General features: G+C 50.4%; 8 protein-coding genes across 8 annotated transcripts; 2 read left to right on the top strand and 6 right to left on the bottom strand.

Moving 5' to 3' along the window:
- Window positions 1–921: 921 nt before the first annotated feature.
- On the bottom strand, window positions 922–2288 carry HETIRDRAFT_308919 (uncharacterized protein; the record flags this gene model as incomplete). Its single annotated transcript, XM_009543637.1, has 6 exons — window positions 922–1193; window positions 1249–1363; window positions 1424–1690; window positions 1750–1980; window positions 2040–2102; window positions 2157–2288. 6 exons carry the CDS (start codon window positions 2286–2288, stop codon window positions 922–924), a joined length of 1080 nt encoding a protein of 359 aa, XP_009541932.1.
- Window positions 2289–4477: 2189 nt separating this feature from the next.
- Window positions 4478–4723, bottom strand: HETIRDRAFT_28214 (uncharacterized protein; the record flags this gene model as incomplete). Its single annotated transcript, XM_009543431.1, has 1 exon — window positions 4478–4723. A coding segment is annotated over one exon (246 nt), but the record flags the coding sequence as incomplete, so codon positions are not given.
- Window positions 4724–6352: 1629 nt separating this feature from the next.
- HETIRDRAFT_27464 (uncharacterized protein) lies at window positions 6353–6826 on the bottom strand (the record flags this gene model as incomplete). Its single annotated transcript, XM_009543429.1, has 1 exon — window positions 6353–6826. A coding segment is annotated over one exon (474 nt), but the record flags the coding sequence as incomplete, so codon positions are not given.
- A 1958-nt stretch (window positions 6827–8784) lies between these two features.
- Window positions 8785–9972, bottom strand: HETIRDRAFT_424507 (uncharacterized protein; the record flags this gene model as incomplete). Its single annotated transcript, XM_009543636.1, has 1 exon — window positions 8785–9972. The coding sequence occupies one exon, from the start codon at window positions 9970–9972 to the stop codon at window positions 8785–8787; it is 1188 nt and encodes a 395-aa protein (XP_009541931.1).
- A 254-nt stretch (window positions 9973–10226) lies between these two features.
- HETIRDRAFT_424506 (uncharacterized protein) lies at window positions 10227–11999 on the top strand (the record flags this gene model as incomplete). The annotated part of the gene is made up of 5 exons (XM_009543635.1): window positions 10227–10679; window positions 10743–10945; window positions 11098–11247; window positions 11300–11400; window positions 11680–11999. 5 exons carry the CDS (start codon window positions 10227–10229, stop codon window positions 11997–11999), a joined length of 1227 nt encoding a protein of 408 aa, XP_009541930.1.
- A 288-nt stretch (window positions 12000–12287) lies between these two features.
- HETIRDRAFT_424505 (uncharacterized protein) lies at window positions 12288–13284 on the bottom strand (the record flags this gene model as incomplete). Its single annotated transcript, XM_009543634.1, has 6 exons — window positions 12288–12385; window positions 12442–12514; window positions 12577–12744; window positions 12808–12933; window positions 12982–13058; window positions 13119–13284. The coding sequence occupies 6 exons, from the start codon at window positions 13282–13284 to the stop codon at window positions 12288–12290; spliced, it is 708 nt and encodes a 235-aa protein (XP_009541929.1).
- A 2148-nt stretch (window positions 13285–15432) lies between these two features.
- HETIRDRAFT_101182 (uncharacterized protein) lies at window positions 15433–15855 on the bottom strand (the record flags this gene model as incomplete). The annotated part of the gene is made up of 2 exons (XM_009543633.1): window positions 15433–15610; window positions 15821–15855. The coding sequence occupies 2 exons, from the start codon at window positions 15853–15855 to the stop codon at window positions 15433–15435; spliced, it is 213 nt and encodes a 70-aa protein (XP_009541928.1).
- Window positions 15856–16487: 632 nt separating this feature from the next.
- On the top strand, window positions 16488–18143 carry HETIRDRAFT_470102 (uncharacterized protein). The gene has a single exon (XM_009543632.1). The coding sequence runs from the start codon at window positions 16588–16590 to the stop codon at window positions 18001–18003; it is 1416 nt and encodes a 471-aa protein (XP_009541927.1). The 5' UTR covers window positions 16488–16587; the 3' UTR covers window positions 18004–18143.
- Window positions 18144–18210: the final 67 nt, after the last annotated feature.

Below are 18210 nucleotides of genomic sequence, written 5' to 3'. Positions count from 1 at the left end.
GCCTGAGGAGATGCTGGTTGATCACGTGACGATGTTCGTCTGGTACGAACAAGTCTTCTCCGATGCAACAGATGACTTCGGATGGGTCCCAACGGATGACTCGATAGGCAGCGAGTCCTTGATACGTTGCAGGTGGTAGAGGGTGGTAAGAGCTGTGAGACGAGTCCAGTGCGTCGTCAGACTGAGTATGGTTCTTTATATCTGACAGAGATCGCGAAGCATGAGCTGGGAAGGCAGCCAGACGCCGGGCGCAGTGCTGAGATCAAGATTGTATACAAAGTGAACGAGCTGAGGCTTCTGAGAAGCTCAGCTCCCCTATATATAGTACATGGCTATTTAGGGCGGGACGGACATATGGTCCGTGCTTCGAAACACTAAGTACTATCAACGATCGACATCGGTAAGCCGCAGTCATCGTTCGTACTCCGCGGCTCGCGAATGTAGCCATGTATAGTAAGTAAATCAAATGTCTGTCCGCATCAATCAGAAGTAAGGAACCGATCGTGATCCAATCAGTAAGCACGATAGAAGAGGAACCGATCACGATCGACATCAGTCATCAGAACAAAAGGGGAAAGCATAGTATCGTAAGCGTTCATGCGTTAGCATGTGAATGGTAATCAATCCGAAGCAGAAGACGAAAGCGTTCATGCGTTAGCATGTGAATGATAAACAGTCTGAGTCTGAGTCATGTGCGTAGCTCATGACCATGTCCTGAGTCACGTGCCTAGACGTGTGTCAAGTCATAGTCCTAATCGTCAATGGTTCGAGTCCAGGGAAACACCTGACCTTCCCGTTTGTTCACGTGCTAAGCACGTGTTAGGACGCGGTCCTAACATCGTATGCCACCACTGGATTGTTGAAAGCGCGTCTATACATCGACCTGTAAGCCAATTAACCGTTATATGTTGCATAGACAACCTACTCCATTGAACTTCGGACCCCCTGCATGATTTCTAATGGGGTCGCTGTTGGAGAGGCTGCAACAAAGCGCACATGGAATTCTTCCATTAAAGCCTCGCGCGTGAGAAGGCCATTGGAAATATAGCACGCAAAGTGCTTGTTCCACTGCTTTGATTGGTTTCCAGAGACGTCATCGATGAAAACAATGACAGGAACGGAATACACCATGCGCTGACCCGCCTTCTCTCGCAGAGGATGTGGGCATACTACTTGGTAGTCAGCTCTCTCTCCTATACATTCCTTTAATATGAAAGGCCGTGGAAATAAAATCACAGTAACACGCACCATCAAATATCAGTGGAGAAGCTTGGTTTTGAAGGAGGATATCGACAACGTTATACTTGAAGGTTGATACACGGACACCAACTATTTTGTCCGTCGCAACGTGCAGAGTTCCTTGCTGAAGACATAGTATTACTTAACTGAATGCTTAGACAGGGGCCAATGAACACAGACGCACCTCAGATCGATGGACACGATAGCCCAAGCCCCAGTGCTCTCCTGCACGCAAGATCCACCGCTTTGCAATGAACAGATCTCCGTGGTCCCGCTGAATTAGCTCATCCACATAGTATATTGTGCCGTTGGAGCGCACGGTTGCAGTGAGTATGTTGTCAGGAACATAAACTAGCAGCTTCGCCGCATTCCATACTTGCTTCATGCTGCCTTGGAGGTCTTCGGGATACAGTGGTCCCATCTTGCTACGAGTAATGGGGTTGGCAAAATCCTATGCACAAGTGTGAAGTCAAGTACCATCCACGATGCTAGTAGAAGCACAATGTGCACCTCTGCCACGGATTGTGCTATGTCATTCAGATACCAGACATTGCCGGAGGAGGAGCATTCACAGTGGGTCGGATTTCCGATCGCATGTCTCAGTTCTGCTCGAGTGCGCTGCATTGTATCGTAGGTCGACGGATTGGCACCAAGTTCCCTCGCCCATGACAGTATTGCATGCTGTTGCATATGAGAGAAGCGCAGACGAGGTGCACTGAGTAAAAGGTGGGTTAAGAATGTCTGTAAAATAATTAGTGTACATCGTGAAGAGGATGTCACGAGTGAAACATTCAACATACAGCTTTGTTAGGCCACGGAAACCATTCCTGCTGTTGTACGGACGATGTTGATGGTATGGAGGGCTATGGGCTTTCGGAAGGCAGCTTTCCTAGAATTGAATACTCAGCACTATTGACTGTTGGAATACATCTGGGTGACCTACCAAAGATGCTGTCATCATACCAGTCATCGCCTTCCAAGTCTGTGCCATCGGACATATCGCCCTCATCTATGTCATGCAAGGGTATTTCTTCGGACTCATGACGCATGCTTGCCGCTCGTAATGTACGCACAAAAGACTTGAGAAGGGGATCTGTAACGTCATCTTCGAGCTGATCTAGAAAATCGGACGGCCCTTCATCATATCCTGCATCAGTTGCTTCTGTACTGCCTGCTGGTCAGATAGGAGGCTGGTCAGTTGATATTCTACATCAAAAGCCAGCTGGACTCCATGCACTGCGCTCAGAGTGAGGTGTGCACTTATCGACGTCTTCCACTGATCGCTCCGCTTTGAGGTGAACATAGCCTTTATGACCCTGGCTATTCATATGCTTCTGAAGCTCTGAGGAGGTCATGTTGACTGTCCACTGTGTACGAGGGCATACTACACATTCAGCAAAACCGTTCCGGCAGTATCTAAACTCCACTGCTAATGTGGATCTATCACCGGCACTCCTGCACTTTGGAAACCAGAGTTCAACTTACTTTCAATTCCAGTTTCCAACTTGCAAGGATTGTACATAAAGAAAATTGAAGCCTACTGTTTTGCGAAATAGAGAGCACGGATTTGTTGTGTTGAAAACTTAAAAAACTGTTAAGGATTATCTATTACTACACAAGGAAGGAACGAGGCCATGACAATGTGGATATCACAGATCTGGAGATTTGCCTCAGATTTCCGACATCTTGAGCCGATAAGGGTGGGCCCTCGAACGGGATGTTGCTCCGATGCAGGAATCGATGTGGGAGGAGAGTTGGAGGCACGGCGTTGTTTTTATGGCGAAATCATGCTCACATCACCATCAACTTGCTCACGTTGGACCAAGGGCGCGTTTCATGTTGGAGTGTGACTGAGTTCGGGGTCCAGCCGATGTTGCTCCATTTTTCACCGTCCATTGTCAGATACACTCCGGCGGTGTGGGACTGTGACTTGACACGCATCTAGGCACGTGACTCAGGACATGGTCATGAGCTACGCACATGACTCGGACTCGGACTGACTACCATTTACATGCTGATGCATGAACACTTACGTACTATGATTCCTCTTCTGTTGCGATGACTGATGTCGATCGAGATCGGTTCCATTTGATATTGCTGCGGACAGACATTTGATATACTTACTATATATGGTTACATCGAGGAGCCGCGGAGTACGAACAATGACTGTGGCTTACATGCATCGACCGTTGATAGTACTTAGCATTTAGAAGCACGGACCATATGTCTGTCCCGCCCTAAATAGCCATGTACTATATATAGGAGAGCTGAGCTTCTTGGAAGCCTCAGCTCGTTCACTTTGTATACATCTTGATCTCAGCACTGCGCCCGGCGTCTGGCTACCTTCAGCTCACGCTTTGCGATCTCTGTCAGATCTAAAGAACCATACTCAGTCTGACGAAGCACTGGATTCGTCTCACCGCTCTCATCATTCTCTACCACCTGCAAGCTATCAAGGACTCGCTGCCTATTGAGTCATCCGTTGGGATCCCTCCGAAGTCATCTGTTGTATCGGAGAAGACTTGTTCGTACCAGACAAACATCGACACGTGATCAATCAGCATCTCCTTCGACTCTTCGAGGAGAAGATCAATACAGATCAGCCTTTCTTGGAACAAGCCCAAAGATGAGCCATCATCTTTATTCGCTGGGCCGTCACAATCAGCTTTAGCCCAGGGAACCCCTCCTAGTGCATCACGTGCATGCAACTAAGTCTAAACGGCTTAACACATACTTCATTTGAGCAAAGCATGGAGTTTAAAGAAAGGTGAATTGTGGAGTAAATGTTGGACAGGATGCCAAGGGTCATCGAAGTAGGAGGGCTGTTCAATGCGAGTTGTTGCCCTGAGGAAAAGGGACAGCAAAGCATGATCATGTCTTATGTACGAGGGCGGATCTCACCGTATTGTGTGGGGAATCGGCCTGTAGCTTGAACATAGCAAAGGAGAGGCTTGAAGGCCTCCTGGTCTGCAAGTAGAAAGGAAAGTGGGACATCACGGTGCCTCGGCCAGTTACTGAGAAGAACGTGCCTTTTGAAGCTATATTTTGGGCAGTCTAATAGGAAGTGCTTCACCGTTTCGTTTGACTCACCACAGGCTAGGCAGCAGGAGGAGTCGACGGCCTTAATGCGATGCAGGTACTTGTTAAGAGGGATATGGCCTGTGCGAAGTTGAAATATTAGACTGATCTGGCCTCGTCAGAGCTCCTCTTCTTGGACCAGCTTAAGGAAGTGCTTAGACGGGAGCTTGGGGTCAATGCGAGAGAGCTTGGTGTATTGCGGGGAGGCCTTCCATAGTGTGTTCCACTTCCTCATAACCTTCTGGAGCAGGATCTGGCACATCGCAGATATTCCTATGGGAGGGCTGCCTTTAAAGTCTCTCAGGAGTTTGGGTAGAGACTTATCTGGGCTTGAGTGACCCCCGGCCGCTTCTTTGGCGGCTACATCAGCCATTTCATTTCCCTCGATCCCTTCGTGTCCAGCTACCTAGCGGAATTCCACTTGAAAGTCTGTCCCTTTTTGACTGCGCTTGAGATCCTGCAGCAGACGCTGAACTTCGACGGCTAAGTACTGGCCTGGACCAGCGTGGTGGTGGAGGGTCGCCTTCAGTGCAGCCTGGTTGTCGAGATTGATGGAGATGGGTACATTGGAGTTTTGTTCAGTGCTAATTAGATGGAGGGCTAAAAGTGTGCCTAGAACTTCAGCATCATACACAGTGTGTTCTGAGTCTGTGCCAAGGTGGAAGAACAGGGTTCGAGGCAGTTTGTTATCATGCAGAAGGACTGCTGCAGCCCCGATCTGTCCGTCCTAGCCAGAGCCATCGGAGTATACCCTGATTTGGGCCTGCTGGGAGCCATCTTGTGCTACAGAGTCATTGCGGGAATCTGGGATGGACTAGCTAGCAAGCGGGCGGGCACCTGGATGGGAGGTGACAGCTCGTATCTTCTCGAATTGCGCAGGGTGGAGGTGGTTGAGGTGGAGGAGGTGATGAAGCAGGGACTTGTGTCACTTGACATAGGTACGGGCACAGAGTTTGACTAGAGGACTGAGGGGGTGTGAAGGTGGTAGCGATACTAGACGTGTGGCGGCATGGGCACAGTGCTTTTCAATGAGGAGTTCCATTGGGAGGATGTTGGCATGAGCATCAAGGGTGTCCGTGGCAGACGTGGGCAACCCTCCCATAATGGCTCTTGCGGCCGTTCTCTGTGCCTGCGCGAGCGCTTTTATAGCGCCAATAGAGCCTAACCAACATTTGTTGAGACCCCCACCATGGATGGGTGTGCACCATACATCAGCTGCATAAAGCATCTTTGGAATCGCTACTCCTATGTACATCTGCCAGAGCTGAGCAGGTTTCAGTCCAAAGGAGGGCTTAGCGAGACGACTTAGCTGGTTAGTCCAGGCAGCTCCTTTTCCTGCTGCCTGTTGCACCTGAATATGCCAGCGGAGCTCCTGATCGAAAAGGACTCCCAGGTAACAAGCGCTGAGGCTGGGCTGGATAACGGCAAGATTGGGAATGACAAGTGGTGGACGTGTGAGCGCCCTCTTCTTTCCTGGGCATATAGGGTCCGTTTCCTTCACTTGTGTGAAGTCGAGAAGGGCAAACTTGCTTGGCTCAAATTGGGAGTTGTGGTTGTGAGACCACTGCATAGCACCTCCTTCACGTGTCATCATGTCAGCCAGGATTTGGTGCATGTCCACAAAGGAGTGGCCAATGGCCAAGAGGGCTGTGTCATCGACATATAAGAGGACGTATTCGTTTGTCTTTTGGGCTACCTTGGGGATGGAGAGAATATCAGCGTTGTAGAGAATATACAAGATCATGGAAAGCGGGTCGCCTTGACCAATGCCATTGATGATCTGAATAGCTGGCGAGACATAGTCATCAAAGCGTAGGACAGCGTGACGGTTGCTGAGCAGATTTTTCACAAATGAAATGTACTTAGCTGGAATGCCTTGTTTCCACATGTTATGTAGGAGCCGATCTGTAACAGCGTTGGGGAAAGCTCCTTCTATGTCTAGGAACAGGACCGAGGTGACTTGCTTTTGACACCAGGCATGCTTGACCTTCTGTATGAGCAAGTGCATCGAGTCAGTGGTGGTGCGTCCCGGACATCCTCTGAAATGTGTGGGTGGTAGCACTCCCTCGTGCTTCTCTCCTATAAAGGTAAGTTGTTTGGCAATAATAGCAGACAGCAGCTTAGCAGTAGTGTTTAGCAATGCAATTGGTCGATATGACTTGGGAACATCGTATCTTGGCTTGCCCAGTTTGCGAAGAACAATGGTTGTGAACTCCCGCCACGGACCAAAGTATGTATCTAAGGCAAAGAAAGCTCTATACAGGTGAAATAAAAATTCGATCAGTGTATCCATGCACTGCACCAGAACGACATTAGGGATTCTATCAGGACCCGGTGCCTTATACATGCTCAGCCAATCTGCATTTCTACGGATAGTATCTCGAGTGATGGGCTGAAATTTACATACTAGCCGAGGGTAGACACCCCCAGGATCAATATCTGTATGCTCTGGAGGTGGAGGGAAGAAGGCGGTGGCCAAGGCCTTTGCCTTGTCCTCATTGGAGTCTACTAGCTGTTCGTTACCTTCCGCATCCTTTACCTTTAAAGTTGGAATCCGAGTTTTTCCCCCATCACCCGATAGGGTTGAGATGTACCGGTTTGCCGTCCAGATGTGATTACTGCTGGCCTCATCTAGCCAGTTCTTCCAGTGCCGTTCTTTCGTTAAGCGAATGGCCTTGGTGTACTTAGCCTTGGCTGCCTGTAGGTCAGCATGGAGAGGGTGACCTGGCACATCGCGCAGCCTATAACATTTGCGGGTGAGGGAGACTATTGATTGTCGAAGTTTTCCCAGGTCCTTTGTCCACCATCGCTTGAAGTGAGGGCACGGGTTGGCTATGGGGACCATCTCGTCAATTGTGTGCTGGATAGCACCAATGATGTGCATTCCCGCATCGTCGACTTCCTGTAGAGTGGTCAATGCACGGGGGGGCTTGGCCGAGAGATACCCATCTAGCTTCTTTTCGAAGATTTCCCAATCCGTGCTACGGAAGTCTCGCCTTGGAGGGAGGTCTTTGTGCAGAACTTGGAGGTCAAGAATACTTACTATGGGGAGATGGTCGGAGGTGGGTCCTTGAAGAGCGGGCATGGTGTCGCATAAAATGAGGGCTTCTAGCATGTGGGGTGTACAGAATACATTGTCAAGCCGAGACCATTTCTTTGAGACTAGGTATTGGTGTGTTGGGATACCAGGAGGGAGGGCCATGCGTAGGTCGAGGTCGGCTAGGGTATGAAGCAGGTAGTTGGCTTCCTCCATTGCCTCCGTCGTGAGAAGTCATGTTTCGTCAGCACAGTCCCAGAGAGGATGGTGCCGGTTAAAATCCCCTAGCCATATCAGGTGCATATTGGCATAGGGGAAAATGACATCACCTTTCTGTCGGCAGAAATCTCCCAGAGTGTTCAGCGTGTGTCGATGGTTGCAGTTATTGTAGATGTTGAACAGGGTGAGAATGCCAAAATCGCCTGTGAATTGAACCACTGTGACATCGTTGGAGAGGAATTCTATTTGTCGCCACGAGCAGGAGAGCAAATTGGAGCAAATTAGTAGTACCGAGCGTTTAGGCTCGTTTGAAGATGAGTGAGTCGAAGGGTATAGTACATGCCAGTCATGTGAGGCTCTGGTGTTCCCTAAGAAGTCGATGTACGGCTCTTGGAAAGCGATCACATCATACTCATCATACGCTCTCGTATTCAGAGACCTATGCTGGGTGATATCTGAGGTATTTACATTTTCCTGCCAGATGCATAATCGGGATGAGTACTCCTTAGGAGCGTCAATCATTGATCATCCCAGCACGTGGGAGGCAATTGCCTCTGTAAACCAGGTGGACCTAGGTCACTCTCGGGACATAGGGTCATGTAGGACAAAGAAGGAGATGCCTACATTTGCGGCGACTGGCCTCTTGAGGGCACCTGCAAGTGCTGAGATGGCACGTTTAAGGGCAGCCCATGGGACAGCTCCCTGTAGGGGTGCTGATCATGCTCGAGGTCATCTGGGTGGCAGATCTGAGACCGCTGATGAGTTGCAATCTGAGACTGTGTCTGCATCAGTGCAAAGTAGCCTGGAATAGTGGACTGCATATGAGGAGCAGCCAAAGCCGTTTTATCGCGAGTACTATGGACGGCAAATTTGTCAGGGTAATGGCAGTCCATAGGGACTTTAGCTGGTATCCAGAAGTGGGTACGAGGGTCTTCTGTGGGGAAGTACTTGTACTGGTTATCAGGTTGGCGTTCGTCAAGCAGCTGGCACCTTTTAAGGAATTCTGGACAATTCCGGTCCCAGCTGGCATGCGTGTTCACCCCACAGGACACACAATGGAGGGTCCGATATGCGTTGCAGTCAACAGTCTTATGACTGGTCTGACCACAAGTGCCGTATGCGCTCTGATGGTTGCAGTTACGAGCGATATGGCCATAGCCCTAGCAGTTACTGCACCGAATTGGTTCGGCCTTGAGCCATTCGGGTAGAACTCATCGCCCACGGATGGTGATACCATCCATGATCAATCGGTTTGCGATATCCATCAAAGAGACATTGAGAATGCAGTGACCTACCATTTGGGTAGGATGCCTCTTTTCTTTGGGCTTGACCCAGTGAGCGGAGGGAAGAGACAATGGGGGGAGCTTGTACCTTTCTTCAAGTTCCCTGAGATCAGCGGGGACATCTGGGCGGAAAGTGAAAGGGATGAAACGGAGGAGGAGAGGGAAGAGACAGAGTTTGACTGCTGCTCTGTTGCCAAAGGCATTCGCAAAGGGCGAGCTCACCGGGGGGGAGCGAATCCAGTCCGCGGCTTTCTTTGAATTGAATTGGAAGATGATTCCACCGTTCTGGATTCTAAAAGTGTCCTCAATAACTATGTCGCAGGAGGGACGGGGTTCGGCCATCTTGCAGAAGTGGATTGCCGTGTCGCGGATGGATTCGAGACTGCGTGCCGGGACTGTCTCGCTTCCAGGGTAGCTCAGATCAACAAGGATTTGCCTAGCTTTCAGAATAGACTGTCGGGCTACTTTGGGATCGACAAGGTTCTGCCCATGACCGCTGGCAGAGGTATTAAGGAGCGCATTGCGATACGACCGGGAGGGGTCAGGATGTGGGACGGAGGAGGTCGACAGGGTGGAGGAGATGGGGATGGAATCAACTTGTTTAGCGACCTCTTTCAGTTTCTCGAATACTTCCCGCATCCCCGTCAGGAGCATCTTGCTGTCCTCTGCTTGACTCTGGCGTGAACTTTCTATGTTGTCCTTTAGCTTCTGAAGTGAGTCTGATTCCGCTTGTGAGTGGGAAGGGAAGTCACATAGGGAGGCGATCGAGATTTCCACCGAGGAGCTGGAGGCCTTCAAAGATTCACTCATATAGGCAAGTTGATTAATGTCCAGACTCAGCTTGTCCAGAACCATTTCCGTAACTCTCCCTGCAATGCTCTCCACTTTTAAGTCCTCATCGATCTCTCCTAATAGCAATGCAACTGCCTGAACCAGTGTTTTTGCTGTAGCCAGCATTTTGGCACCCTGAGAGATATGCCATAGCGAGGCGCGTAGAGTGTCGATAGTGATTTCTTTGCCCAGGATAACCATCAAATTCTTTTCCAGTATAGTTTTTGCTTCATCCGCATCCTTTACTTCTGAAGGTGAGGCCTCCATGAGCTCGTCTATGTCCATTGAGCGCGTTGGGCGGCGCCCAGGTGAGCCAAGACCCTGAACCGTCGATGGTGACTTCATCGATTTCGATGCCCAGGTTAGGGGTGTCATGATGCGACCTTGAGCTCCTTAATGAGACTTATGCAGTGAGGTTAACTAGGTGTATTCGAAGTAGGTGGATTCTGAGAAGTTGTCGCGTTGACGAGATGCAGCGGTGCTGAGACGACAGCGATGACCACAAAATCCGGGGTCCTAGGGGTGCTGGGGTGCCTGAGATGGACGTTCTCCCTCCACAATTGGTAAAGCGCTTATTAAACGTGAGCTTGCGGCAAGTCTTATATGGGCGGCGGGCGTGGTGGTCGATTTTGCTGACAGGCGCGCCATTCGGGGGGATGATGATGCGGTCAAAGGCAGGCATCACAAGGGAAGAAGAGGAGGAGGAGGCCACGGAGCTGGGGGACAAGCTGAGGTGGGAGGAGGACAATGGTTGGAATAAGGCGGAAAAGTGGCTGCTGTTCTCATGGGAGAGGTTGGCGCTGGGGCGGATCTTGTCTTTGGGGAGCCAGCTGGTCTCGATCGTGCGCTCGACGATGATGGGCATGGTGTGCGGGGGAGCGCCTAGAACGGGGTACTCGAACTGGATGATGAGAAACTCGTGGAAGACGCTGCGCTTCCTCTTGCAGTGTTCTATGCTGGCGATGCGCGGACGGTCCTCTGAGGTGGTGGAGGTGAAGAGGATGAACCCCGCCCATCCAGTCACGTTGTAGATGAGTTCTTTCTTGGGAAAGTAGAGGACATCGTTGGGGCAGGACATGGCTCTATGTGAGGGGGAGAAACAAGGGAATGCGCTGGAGAGTAGGTCGCGCAGAGTAGCTGATAAGTGGTGCATAGTGACAGAGAGACTTGAAGGGCTATGGGCAGTGGGCACATCCGCATGCAACCGGCGAGGAGATGAGCGTCTAAGGGATTTGGTATTTGATGATCTCACATGCATGTGTATCTGCATACATCAGTGAAACAGTCAGCGACATTCCCTAAGATTGAACTTGCATGAGGCCTACTACTTATGTGTGTCGAAGATGAAAGCTTGTTGAATAGTAGTGACGCGACGTCATTTCTTTAATGAAGACGCTGTCATGTGATCAGGAAACCCTTCCCCTCGTTAGCAGCAGGTTCGACGAGCATGGCCTCCATCGATCCACCCTCTGACCGCAAACGCCCATGTAGCAAGCTCAATGCCGAGCTGCTCATAAATCACCCAGCACTTTACTTCGATGACGGAAACGTCATCTTACAGTGCGGCAAGGCCCTCTTCCGTGTCCACCGCAGCATTCTCACCTTATTCCAGGAGATGCTCGCCCCTGCGTGACACCCTGCGCGATTGTACGTTGCTCAAGGTTGTCGACGACAAGGACGCTATGGAGGCTTCTTTGAACACAATATACGATGGTTTGTGTGTAGACTCATTTGCAGCCTCGCCAATCAAAATCTCCTCATCCATTGTTCACTCGCCTGGTCCTTCTCTTCACTATCAATGCTTCTCAAATCACCACCGAGAACTTTCCGACCCTCTCCGGTATCCTCCACCTCGCGCGCCTCCAAAATGATGTCCTTGCGCGCCTCCACGCAGCCTGGCCCTCTGCCCTGGATAAACATCTCGCGTGCGCACGCACCCTCACCATGCTTCACAGCCGCACACCGAGGATCTGATTGTGCACCCTGCCGCAGTGATTGCGCCCCTCTGCTCCATCAACTACGCCGACAATGCCCTGCTCATCGCGCTTTTCTACGACCTCAGCCGCTGCACACCGCAGCTCGGCGGTGCCTGCGGGCATCATCTCGCCCCACTCTCGGTGCCTGCTGAACATGCAGGACCTGATGTCGCAGCCCGTAGAGGACTGGGAGCTCGTGAAGGGGCTGGTGCAGGGCACGCTCACGCTGCCAGGTCTCAGTCTGACGGGCCTATGTTCCACATGTCGCACGGAGGTGGTCAAATATGTGGGGCAACAGCAGGCGACATTGTGGGGATCTCCGAGCCGACACTTTGACCTCGCTGAACATTGATCGACACCACCCGTGCAAACCGGAATCTCAATTCCTGCTAATTATTTACCACTTTGTTCCCGTAATTCTGTGCTGTATTGTTGGTGTAGCGCTGCTTAATTCTCGCTTTCATGTCTGCTATCACGGAATGCTTTCATGTCCTATCCCACAGAATACAACATGCTGTACAATATATAATAAAACCATTGTCGTTCAAGATTCAGACCACAGTAAGACATTGATTTTCGGACATCAGTCCCGACGATCATGAGCTTATTATCTGAGAGAAGGTGTCAAGGATTGAGCCCGGTGAGGTTATCACCCTCCCGTACTGCTCCGCCGCTAGAGAGCCAGGCTTGTACTTGACTACGATTGGTGTGCCCAAGGGGCTCTGCAGAGAGGGACAAAGCATCATGAGAACAGGATGACAGAATTCTGAGCTCGGACGTGCCACAATCGTAGCAAGGCTCCACACCCATCTTCGATGTCCCTGTAATTTCTCCGCCACGAGGCAATTGCGCTAAACATCATGTCGTAAGACAAGATTGAAGACAAAACACTGAGAGCAATGAGTCTACTCACCAGGCGTTTGTAGTGATCGTACACCTCCGCCAGCTGCGGTGGTGGAATTGGATCATGCCAATAAGGATCAGTCTCTCCGAACCAAGGACGAACGAGGACCCTCGCGTTTTCTTTGCGCTTACCGAGTGGTGGCATCTTAATAATATACCAAGGGATGGTGACACCGACCTTGAATAATGGTGATTCAACTCAGCAAAAAGATGGTCGAACAAGCACACCGTCCAGACGCACCAGGCACTTGTTGACCCCTATCTCCGCTACATTGCTTCTATCCCAGGGGCCGTAGACGGCCTTGTTGTTCGAGTCTCTAGTGAGACAGCGGAAGTTCTCCATATGGTCGACCCGATGCAGTGTATCCTCAGTCAGTGAGTCGAGTGACAGACAATATTACATGGTATTATTTACAAAAGGTGTCCCAACAATTCTAAGAAGCAATCTGTTCGCAATATCTTCTTTCAAAGGGATGATGGTGTTGAGAGAAGCTTGGAATCGCAATCAGTCTGCACCGGTCGAAAAGATGCCCGATAGTCGAAGCACCTCACAGTATGTTAACTTGTGCAGCGCCTCCAAACCGCCGAAGTCCAACGGATATCCTGGAGGCGGAAATGGAGCAAACTCTTTGACTGATTGGTCCGGAATGTCGCCTTGGTGGCAGTGATACCTTTGCGGCACGTATGGGACAAAGTCGACATATGGGACAGGATCCATTATTCAGAGGGGAGGAGATGATAAGATGAAGATGTGCTATTGGGAGGGCATACCACTATGATGCATGTTTTTTATGATGCTGCTGGCCACGGAGGCCATGGTGACAGAGAGAAACTGCACGCACGCGCATCCTAGCAGTGATCGGTGTTGGACATTTGCCTCAGAGAAATTGGAAACTGTCAGTGTAAGGGATGGACAAAGGAGTCAATTCACAGATTGCACCGCTTGAGCTGTGGCGCCGTTCGGGTGGCCAGGTGCATCATCTAGATCACATGTGGCGGGTGCATCAGAGGAGCGGTGAAGTCATCGGTGGCATACATGTGAAGTTGAGGCCAGGTTGCCTACATGGAGCGCAAAAGTTATTTTGCAAGGACGGATTGAGGGAAAGAACAGCTACAAATATTTCTAGCAAAGTCCCAACTCTTCCAAGGTAATGTTGAGTCCCTGAGTGTCCAAACCTATGAGATGGAGAAAATCTGTATTTTGATAAACAATCAAGGTGCCTACAGAAGGACCGGTCAACAGCTCTGAAAGCAAGATTTTGAGCGAGATTTTGAGCAAGAAGTTCCTCCAAAGGCTTCATCCCGAGAACTACAATCAAGGTGCCTACAGAGGGACCGGTCAACAGCTCTGAAAGCAAGATTTTGAGCGAGATTTTGAGCAAGAAGTTCCTCCAAAGGCTTCATCCCAAGAACTGCCACCAAGGTGACTGAACACTATGAGACCCATACAGAGCATTGCACACCTTCGCTCCAGTCGCTCTCGGCGCTGACCAGTCATATTGTGAGGTTATATGCGAGGTCTGGTCCTCGTGATGTACCTAACCCCAGAGGGGCTGCATAGCCTGACCTTCGTGACCTTCGCATTGCAGATCTCTGATCAACAAAGAAGGAACACAATATGCACTTCGTACTGCCAGAAGAGATCCCAGGTACGACTTCCACCGACTGAGTATATTGAAAACCTAGCATCGGAGTTGAGCTGAGATTAGCGCAGAATAATCTGTTGTCGAGGAGCCATCTGGTCAAAACCTCATGCGTGCGTCTTAGAGCTGGTTGCCCTAGCCATGTTGCAAAGTCAAGATGGATGGACGCGAGGTAGATGTTAGTGAGCAAAGCTTCTTCCATAGTCATTAGCGAGCGAAGTTATTCTGGGAAATGAAAGAGAGGGATTGACAGCCAAAGAGGAGCTCTAGACGTACACCGTTATATGGGCACGATAGAGCCAGCTTGAGGCAAGCACTGAAGGACGAAAGGAGGGAGTAACAGCATAGTGATTCCGCCAGGTCCACAATTGCAACACCTAGACCAGCTTGAAGAAGAGACGAGAAACTGAAGGGAGGCTCGCTGCCTGCCAAAGGCCCAGAACTGTTGCGAGTTTCCAAAGTCATTGAGTTATGAGCCCTTCTCTCATTAGAACCTGCAAGGCATCTTGCTTGATGTCAAAACCTAAAGATTCGTGTGCAAACCTATTAGTATTGTTAGCTGGCCACGCACCGTGTCCTCTGATGTGATGTTCTGGATTCCAAACATCGCAAACAGTCAAGATAGTCGATGATGATAAAAGCGGAATCTCTGGAGATGTCGTCGTACACAGACGTGCATTCGACACACAGCAGATAGAAGGTAACTGTTTACGTGAATTCAGGTCCTATTTGCCCAACCTGGCTTATTTCCCTTTCGAGACAGTCACCGGACATTGCCTCGAATATCCCCTGGGGATATCCGTGGTATATTAGGAATATACCACAAATATACCACAAATATCCCCAGACCCCCCCTCAGTACATTCGTGGTATATCCGAGGCATAGTCACAAAATCCCTCGAATATCCCCAGGGGATATTCGGGGCTGGGCATATTCACGGTATATTTCAGGTTTATTCATGGTATATTTCAGGTATATTCAAGCTCATTATCATGAACCAATTGCTTGAAAATGTGCTCCATAAATAGAGAATAAATATATTAACAAATCATAATACTAATACATGCTATTGAAGGCTACACGACAATTCTAAGGCTTGAAAGATCTACAAAATATACTTGAAAAGGCGAGAGGTGCGAATCCCGGCTAGATGTTCCCCTGCATACGCAAGCAGCCACGGCGCACATCAGGGATGGGACGACCAGCACCTTGACGCAAGAATCTATTGCGGTGGCGGGAGCGGTGCGTCCGCGCGTGGCCTCGAATTCGAGGAGTACATTTTGGGGGGTGCGTCGGGCTGCGGCACCACGCCGTCGAACACGAGCACATCTGGTAGCACGCCACGCGCACAAACGCAGCCGCTGGCGAGTGCATCGGTGCCGGCAGCGTAGAGGCACATCCTGCGGACAAGCGGGGTGAGCATGCGTGTCAAGGCTGAGAAGATCAGTGTGGGAAGAGACAAGGTCACCGGGAAGGGTTGCAGCTTGATAAGGTTGGCGAGTGCAGGGAGCAAGGGGAATGGAAAGAATGCGGTGTAGTGCGGGGGTCAGTACTGCCGTGCGGGGGGTTAGCACTGTGACACGGAGAGCCCAGATGAACACTGGCCTCACTGATGTTGCTGCTGCTGCTGCTGCCCCAACGACATTGGCACTTGCGTGCGCACCGCAGACTCTGAGGCTAATCCGAGCCACCATGCGCATGAGAAACACAGATGCTAGCACCCACGCCAACGCCACCAAGCTCAGCCTGTGCTTACCCTTGATCTCATCCATCCAACGTTCACGCTCACACACGCAATACCCACCGTTCTGACAATTCTTGCCGCACACACGTCGTAGGCTGTGCTTGCAATCTCCTTCAGTCCCACCCCGGCCCGCCCTAAATGGACGCATATATGTGCTCTGATCCCGCATTTTCAGGCATTAGATCTGATTATATGAGAAAACCGGAACTATAGAGCATATGGAAACATGTTTCAGTGGGAGAAAGACTCACCAAGGTATGTGCACACTGGAGGCTCCTAGAGGGTAAGACGAAGAGAGCACTTAAGAGAAATCTCGACGCTGTCCGACGACGCGCACTCATCAGGTGACTATCGAAATGGATGAGTCATCTCCCAGCTGGGATTGACTGGGGGATATTTGAGGGATATTCCCTGATCAGTATATTCCGGGTATATTCCAGGTATATTGCTAATATACCCCGAATATCCCCTGGGGATATTTGGGGGCAATGTGCGGTGAGTACATTCAAGTTGCCTGAACCTCGTTGCGACCTCACATCGAGTGATCTATCGGTCAACATTGAACTTCCTTCCAACCAGCTCGAGCTGAACATTGACCAGCACACCCAACCTCATTATTATCGAGATCGCTCCATGGATAGCACATTGCGACTTCCTACCGAGATCATCGCTAAGATCTTCGTCCACTGCCTCCCCCGTCTATCCGACGCCACGGATGAATTGGCTTCATTCAAGTTACGCAATGCGCCTACCCTCTTGACAACGGTCTGCAAGAGATGGCGGGATATTGCTCTGGACACCCCTCAATTATGGTCCAATATCTATATTGGGGCACCCCAAGAAGCATTCACGTCGTCTGCCAAACAGACACTTGGATCTTGGCTTGCTCATTCTACTTATTTTCCTCTCAACATCACCATCTATGCCATGGGTATTGGAGACTACATAGAGGCCTGCTTTGACATGCTGGTCGCTCACGCTCACCGTTGGGCGTGTGTCATCGTTCTGGATGCCACAGTCGCATTGAACTTATTATCCCGTCACCCAGACAGACAGCAGTCCATCCTATCCAGATTTATCTTCGAAAGATGCATTAAAGATATAGACTCGAGCGAAATCGATTCTCTTTCGGACCTCTTATGCCATGCCCCTCGACTTCGGGAAGTATCCATGCACTTCACATCGACACAATGGACATTACCTTGGACCAATTTGACGCACCTTTCGCTGCGTCCATATCATCCCGCCAGCATTCCTGACACGGTCGATATGTTATCGCAGTGCAGTAACCTCACCTCTCTGCATCTCAATTTTGCAGATTCACGCATTGATCTCATCTGGGACACCGAGGACGCTATGTTCCCTCCACTAGTCATGCATCATTTGCAGTTTTTGATGATTAAAACGCATGTACGGGAGGTTTGCCAACTGCTCCTGGATGCTTTTGAATTTCGGGAGCTACAGCACCTGCTCATCCATATTCTGATGGATTTCAGGAGGTCAGAGATATTCGTTCCGCCTCCATGGCCGGCACTCCGCCGTGTGCTTTCACACAGCACCCATTCGATGGAGATATTCGACCTCCATCTCTTCGACTGGAAATGTGATGACGACCTGGCTGACATTCTCGCCACCCTGCCAAACCTCACTTCGATCTCAACCTGCCTAGTCTCCGACGTCCTGATGGACCGCCTCACGTTGAAGTTTTCCCCTGACGGACGCTTGACATCCGGCCAAAATCTGAGGTTGCGAGAGCTGGAGATCGGACAGAAGTACAATGATGACATCTGGAAGGACGACGGTGTGAATCCGGAGGCATCGCACACGAATTTCCTGGATATGGCTGAATCGCGCGTCTCGCTGCCCGCGAATGCAGTCGACACCGATGGCGGTGCGATTACTCGGCTCAGGACGCTCCGATTCGGCGGGAAGAAGATGGAGGCCATGGAGAGCGACGCACCCGCCGAATGCGCACGGATGAGAGCGCTGGAGGACCAAGGATTGTCGTTTGTCGTTATGCCGCATGACTGTCTTTTGTCCCTGCATTAGCTGACTTTTCACTGGAATTTTTTGGGATTTGCAGCTATATCTTGAAAGTCGATGGCCTCGGACACGACATCATTTTGTGTAGCGAAATTCCTGTTCGGTAGTTTTTTTGATGATACTCAACTCTCACGCACCGTCTGTACTACTTCCGCACATTATTCGCTACATGTACGCTCATGCTCAGCCGGCATATCACACTTCCAATTTGAC

This window comes from Heterobasidion irregulare (genome assembly GCF_000320585.1).
Source record: "Heterobasidion irregulare TC 32-1 unplaced genomic scaffold scaffold_02, whole genome shotgun sequence".
NCBI lineage: Eukaryota > Fungi > Basidiomycota > Agaricomycetes > Russulales > Bondarzewiaceae > Heterobasidion > Heterobasidion irregulare.
This window is presented reverse-complemented; position numbering and strand designations above follow the sequence as displayed.

Coding starts and splice junctions, on each gene's coding strand:
- HETIRDRAFT_470102 (XM_009543632.1), top strand. CDS start 16,588: ATGGATAGCACATTGCGACTTCCTACCGAGATCATCGCTAAGATCTTC.